Consider the following 6295-nt stretch of genomic DNA (forward strand, 5'->3'; position numbering starts at 1 on the left):
GGCAGGGGCAGGGAAGCTCTGTTTTAAAAGCTCCCAAGTGGGGACCCTGGAAGTGAAGAGCCTAGGAGAAATACTTTTCTGGGGGCAAAACTAGTGCAGGCATTGGGAGTGTCAGTTGGAAAGTTGGGGTCACAGCGTGCAGAGCCCAGGAAGAGAGCATTGCAGGCTCTGGGCAAGGAAAGGAGGTGAGCTGGGGTACAAAGTAAAGTGGGGAGGGGCCCAGTGATGTGGGAAGGGGCCCAGTGACATGGGAAGGGACCCAGTGACATGGGAAGGGTCGGAGTTAACGTGGCAAGGGGCTATTACTGGTGAAGTGGAACTTCATCCTTAGAGACTCCAGGCCTTGTATACCAACTTGCAGCCTCCAGACAGTGCCACCATGCTCCTGCTGAAACAAAGCAAAACAAATCAAGAACTCTCAAGACAGACTGTGACAGCACATGCCTTTAACTCTAAACACTTAGGAGACAGACAGACAGACAGACAGAAGGGGGAAGATATCTTTGCAGGACAGCTTGGGCCACACAGAGAGATCCTGTTTCAAAATAAAATTATACATACACCTAGCCAAAATAAAACAACAAAAACCCCATGAGACCAAGCAATCTCAGAAAGGAACTAGCTGAGTGACCCATTACAGATGTTAGCCCCAAAGGGCTTGTCTTGTTACAAGCTGCCACACCCCCTACCAGCGTCCCTAGCAGGGCTAGGTAGCAGTTGTGGGAAGGAGAAATGCAGGAGTGATCTAAAAAGCCACAGGACTTTATAATGGAGATTAAGACAGGCATTCAGTTTAAGGCACTGGACCCACACTGGCGACAGGCCAGAGGAAAGGGCTATTGCTCTCAACTGGGGAAGACTTTGGGACAGGCCGATTGTCTGCATGGAGAAGCAACCATTGCTTCTGGATAAGCTGGGGCTGCAGGCGATGCCTACCACTCAATGTCTTAACACATACTCAAGAAGATAAAACAGACTCTCATAGGCCTGCAGCCTGTAAGTTATTAACTCTTCCCGTTCCTGCTCTCTTTCCTTCCGGCCGCAGCCCTTTGTCAGTAAATTGAGGACCTTTCACAACTTTTCCTTAATCATCTACTTGGCACCTCCTCTGGGCAGCCCTCTCTCCAAGCTGTGACCTGCTGGTCCTGTGGATCCTGGAGCACCCATACACCGGCAATCCTTTCTCCCAGAGTTACCTATCTTGTCCAGCCTTGGGTACTGTGCTGGGTACTGAAAGTCCAGAGAGCCTCTGACGCTGTTTTCTATCCTAGGGGACCATCCAGGTAGCTAGGAGGCAGGCTGGCTGGGAATGAGCCCAAGATCCTGACAAACATTGAACCAAGGTGTCCCAGGCTATGCTGGCCAGGGTAGAGGTGACCCCTGAGCTGTATCTTGAAGGAAATGAGGCACCTGTCCTCAGGATCGAGGCAAAGAGAAAGAAGAGAGAGGGCTAAGGGCCTGGCAAGTGGGATCAAGGGGACCAGGAGACCTGAATGAAGGTTTGAACTCCCTGAGTAGATACTTCAGTGTAGACACACACACACACACTATGTGCTAGTACTTTTCAGGAGAGTTTGGAGCATGCTTGTTTCCCTCAGGCTCTGCCTGGGAAGACCTCTCAATTACGCTCTCCTCTGATGGTACCATCTGGCTTGTTGCCTTTGCAGGTCTGTAAAACTCCCAGCTTCAACTTTGAACTTTGTACCGACACTGGAAATCCATTTGTTTATCAGGGCTGGTAGCAGTGCCTGCTGAGATCTGTCCCTTCCGGCACAGGCTGGACCCCTTCTGCATTCCAGTTGCACTAATCCACAGCAGCTGGGGAGGGAACAAGCCTGCTGCCCCCTCAATACTTGGTGAGATGTGAGTCCGGTCCTTCCTGCTGAGGTTGCTGCCAATCCTGGCTGGTGCCCCGCCTTCCCTGCACCTGCACTTCCGCCCCGCCCGCCCCGCCACTGTTCCAGGTGAGTCAAGCTTCTGCTCTGGCCCGCCCACCTGTCCAGGTTCAGCAGTCTCAGCCGGAAGCCGCCTCCACCGACTGTGCAGTGTCTGAAGGTGGGAGCGGAGAGGGGACCCTGGGGTCGTGGGAGAAGGTATTCAGGTCTCTTCTGATCCGTAAGGGCTCCTGTGCGCAGCAGAGAAACTAGATCCAGTTGAGTGTGTGTGTCTGCAGATCTGAGGGGTGTGTATTATTGTGTTGTGGGTTGTGAAATGACAGTTGGAGGGGGATGGGCAGACAAGTGTGGACTGTGAGTTCAGAGGCACTTGGAGCGTGACTTTGTGTATATCTTTGGGAAGAATGTGCAGAGCAGGGCAGGGGAGGAAGGGAACAGGTGTAAGGTCTAAATGAACTCGTGGTAGTGTAACAAACTCTTGTCTTTTGAACACTAAATGCCTAGAGAGAGGTCCCTAGAAAGCAACCGAAGGTTGCTTGGGAATAAATGAATCAACTAGGCATGCTCCGTTTCTGAGGCTTCCCTTCTCCCATACAATCGCTTCTCTCCCCACACCCCTGAATTCACTTTACAAGCCCTGGTGCACTGAGCCCAGAAACCCATCGTCCCAGCCCCCAACTACAGGTATACGCCAGCCTACCCAGCCCTCTGCTTCAGGGAAGTGTGTGGCTGGTAATGGCCAGTTCTGACTGGATGCTGATGAGGCAGAGGTCACCTGTGGACCCTGGAGCAGCCTTACCAGCAGGAAGGTCTGATTTGAATGAAAACTCTGATTTGAATGAGAGCTGAGGAGTGAATGAGCTCAGTCTCAGGGTCTCACGTTGGGTTTTGAGTCCCCCTCAACTAAGAAGAGGACATGTTTGGCATGGGAGCTGTAGTCATAGGCTCTGAGTTGGCTTCGGGAGTGGATAGGAGGTGATTAGATGCCTGTTCGGAGATCGAAGCTGGGGACGGTGACTAGAGGGACAAAGAGTAGGTAGCTTGGCCACAGCTGTGGCAGAGGGTAGGGAGGAGGGCTGAGTCACTGGAGGAGATGCACCACTGGAGGTGGTGCATCTTGAGTAAGGGCATCCTTTGGGTACCACACTGAGGGGTGTGGCCGAAGAGGCCCCTAAGCTGGGTCTTTCAGTCCCTTGCCTGGCCACTCTGCCCAGGGACTTCTCTGACTCTTGCTACCCTCCAGCAGACACTGCCCAGCCCCAGTTGTCCCCCTCTTCCTTCCCTAGCCGTGCCTCAGGTTCGCATGCATCTCTCCATACACTGTGGACCTTCTTCAGAGGCTTCCAAGCCTAATTGTATACATGCGATCTTCTCCAGCTCAGATGCTGTTCCCCCAGGGCTTCCCAGCCCTGAGTGCCATGACCCTCAGGGTCTTTTCATACTCAGTTGGTCCTCTGAGGTGGTTCCACTGGAAGGCCCGAGGCTTGTAGTAGGAGAGCTTCCTGATGCAGGAACAGAGAGGCAGGGCTGCTCTGGCTGTCTGGACAATCTTGTGGCCTTGTGTTCTGTTCTTGCAGTCTGCTTCAGAGCTGGGGAGCTCCACGCAATTGCTATTGAACTGCCTCTGCTCTGACTACCATCAGCTTGCCAAGGAACGTGCCAGACTGTACTCTGGTGTCAGAGTCCTGAGTTCAAATTCTGGGGCCTCAGCTGAATCATTTTCCATTTTGGGACCTCTGTGTGTACATCAGTGAGGCAGGAATAGTAGTTATACTTATATAATGGATTTGTGAGCACACTGCTGGTGCCTAAATCTTAAGGTATGGTTATTAAGAACACTAGAAATCCTATTGTTAGCCTGTTCTAGAGCTGAAATCCACAGACAGCAGCTTTGGGTCTATTCCGTGGACCAGTGGTGTGGGCAGTGGTCCTGCCCTCAGTGTTTATAGTACTCCAACATGGCTGCTGTGAGTCTAGTGTGGAAGGCACGATCTCTATATAACCCCTACACCTCTATTTTTCAGGGCTTGTGCCCCGAGGCTGCCTGGAGCCTGGGGTGTCCCTGGAGCCAGGACTTTTTCTGGCAGAGGCCAAGGCTCACAGATGTCAGGCCTATCCATGACTGAAGAAAACATAAGTGAGTAGTGGAGAGGACAGATTGGGTCCCCTAAGCTGCCTAGATTGGAGGAAGGGCTCTCTCAGTCCCCCCAATCCCCCAAAGGAGTCCCATCAGGCGACTGCTTGTAACTCCATCTCTTTCTCAGCAGCCTCCTCAGGGACCACCAATGCATCAACAGTGGCCCCTGGTCTGGGCACCGGGGGCCGGGCATGGCCTGTGCTGGTAGGGGTTGTGCTGGGGGCGGTGGTCCTCTCCATACTCATCGCGCTCGCTGCCAAGTGCCACCTCTGCCGCCGATACCATGCCAGCTACCGGCATCGCCCGCTGTCCGGAGCAGGGGGTGGGAACCGCCCACAGGTGGGTGAAGATGAGGATGACGATGGCTTCATTGAGGACAATTACATCCAGCCTGGGGCTGGTGAGATGGAGACGACAGGAAGCCGGGACCACTTCTCTCTCTGAGCCCCATCTTTGGACACTTTCCTCCATGCCTGGCAGTTTAATGACAGCGATGCCTCAAGTCTCAGGGTCAGAGTTCGCTAGTACCTAAAGGTTGACCACGAGCCTGTTTTCTGGCACTGGTCGCCAAAGTGACAATTCTGTTTCTCATTAACTCTTCGTGGCTCCCCGCTGTCCCAGGATACAACCTGACAGTGCGTGAACACGGGAAAAGGCCCCTGTGGGCAAGCCTCTTGATTTCTTTTCTTTGTCCCCCACTTCCTACTTTACCCTCTTCTTGGGCTGCCTTGACACCCCTCATGAAGGCAGCCTTGACAACAAGTTCTGGGATTTCACACACGTCCCAGCAGGAGAAGACCGTGCCAAACTTATTGCTGAAAATTTTTTCTTATCAATAAAGTATGTGACTTGGTTATAATATATCATGTTTTTCACAGTAATTAATAAATCTATTTTCATTTTGGATTAGCATTAAGAAGTCATTCCTTTTACATTTCTCTGAACCTAAATGCATTGCTTATAGCTAGAAAACACCACCTAGGCCTCTCTCCTTCAGGATACCTTCCATGAGCATCTCTCTGGTTACAGTTTATTTTATTAAAATGGCTCAGAAGGTAAGGGGGCTTGCTCTCAAGGCTGCACCCTGAGTTTGATCCCCAGGATCCACATGTGAGACAACTGACTCCCAAAGCTCTCATCAGACTTGTTCCTTCCTTCCTCCCTCCCTCCCTTCCTTCCTTCCTCTCTTCTTACTTTATTTCTTTTTTTTTTTTTAAGATTTATTTATTTATTTTATATATGTGAGCACACTGTCACTGTCTTCAGACACATCAGAAGAGGGCATTGCATTCCATTACAGATGGTTGTGAGCCACCATGAGGTTGCTGAGAATTGAACTCAGGAGCTCTGGAAGAGCAGTCAGTGCTCTTAACTGCTGAGCCATCTCTCTAGCCCCACTCATCTGACTTTTACATGTGTGGGGTGGCTCGCTTGTGCCAAGCACAAAATAAATAAATATTCAAAAAGGCATAACAATCTGTTAGTAATTGACATGTTCATACACGTGTGTCATGCATTTTGATCATGTTACCTCTTCCCCTCACCCGGCTCTCTCCCCTCCCTCGTAAGCTCTTCCTCCCATCACACCACTCCTCCATGCATTTTGATCATGTTAACTCTTCCCCTCACTCGGCTCTCTCCCCTCCCTCGTAAGCTCTTCCTCCCATCACACCACTCCTCCAGTTTTGGTTAATCTCAGATTCTCACACAAGCTTGTTTACTGATGCTAAACAAGCACACACAACCCTTCACATCTAAGGGGCTTGCATTCACAGACTTAGCCAACCTTGGATGGAAAATATTTGGTGAAAATGCCCACAGAGACCCAAATAATTAAGCTTTGACTTCATCCTACACACCATCATTTTGTGCTGAATCCATGAAAATGGAATGACAGAAAGGCATTTTTATTAACAGTCAAAGTGGGGCTGGAGAGATAGCTCAGTGGTTAAGACCATTTATTGCTCTTTCTGAGGATCTGGGTTCAGTTCCCAGTACCCAGAGTGACTCACAGCCGTGTGTAACTCCAATTTCAGGGGATCCAACACCCTCTTCTAGTCTCTTCTAGAACTGCATGCATACACACTGCCCAGCCGTGCAGGCAAAGCACCCATATGCATAAAATTAAAGAACTGGATTGAGATGGGAGAATATGCATGAGGTATATGCAAATGCTGTAAAATTTTGTATACGGTGCTTGTATATATAGATTTTGGTTTCCGCAAGGGGCTCTGGGGTACATGATTCCAAGGGACAAGTGGCA

The 6295-nt window shown here is 50.7% G+C and overlaps 1 protein-coding gene across 2 annotated transcripts; it reads left to right on the top strand.

Moving 5' to 3' along the window:
• Window positions 1-1945: 1945 nt before the first annotated feature.
• On the top strand, window positions 1946-4944 carry CUNH1orf210 (chromosome unknown C1orf210 homolog). Of its 2 annotated transcripts, none has more exons than XM_031376867.1 (3): window positions 1946-2055; window positions 3920-4032; window positions 4160-4944. In XM_031376867.1, exons 2-3 carry the CDS (start codon window positions 3999-4001, stop codon window positions 4474-4476), a joined length of 351 nt encoding a protein of 116 aa, XP_031232727.1. In that variant the 5' UTR covers window positions 1946-2055; window positions 3920-3998; the 3' UTR covers window positions 4477-4944. The 2 variants fall into 2 exon arrangements, with proteins under 2 accessions (XP_031232727.1, XP_031232728.1); XM_031376868.1 differs by having other exon boundaries at window positions 4163-4944.
• Window positions 4945-6295: the final 1351 nt, after the last annotated feature.

The sequence above is a fragment of the Mastomys coucha genome, unplaced genomic scaffold, assembly GCF_008632895.1.
Source record: "Mastomys coucha isolate ucsf_1 unplaced genomic scaffold, UCSF_Mcou_1 pScaffold18, whole genome shotgun sequence".
Taxonomy (NCBI): Eukaryota; Metazoa; Chordata; class Mammalia; order Rodentia; family Muridae; genus Mastomys; species Mastomys coucha.

Bases quoted from the DNA above. Each gene is read 5' to 3' on its own strand.
- CUNH1orf210 (XM_031376867.1), top strand. From the start codon at position 3,999: ATGTCAGGCCTATCCATGACTGAAGAAAACATAA. The intron at 4,033-4,159 runs GTGAGTAGTGGA...TCTCTTTCTCAG, and splicing joins CATGACTGAAGAAAACATAA to CAGCCTCCTCAGGGACCACC.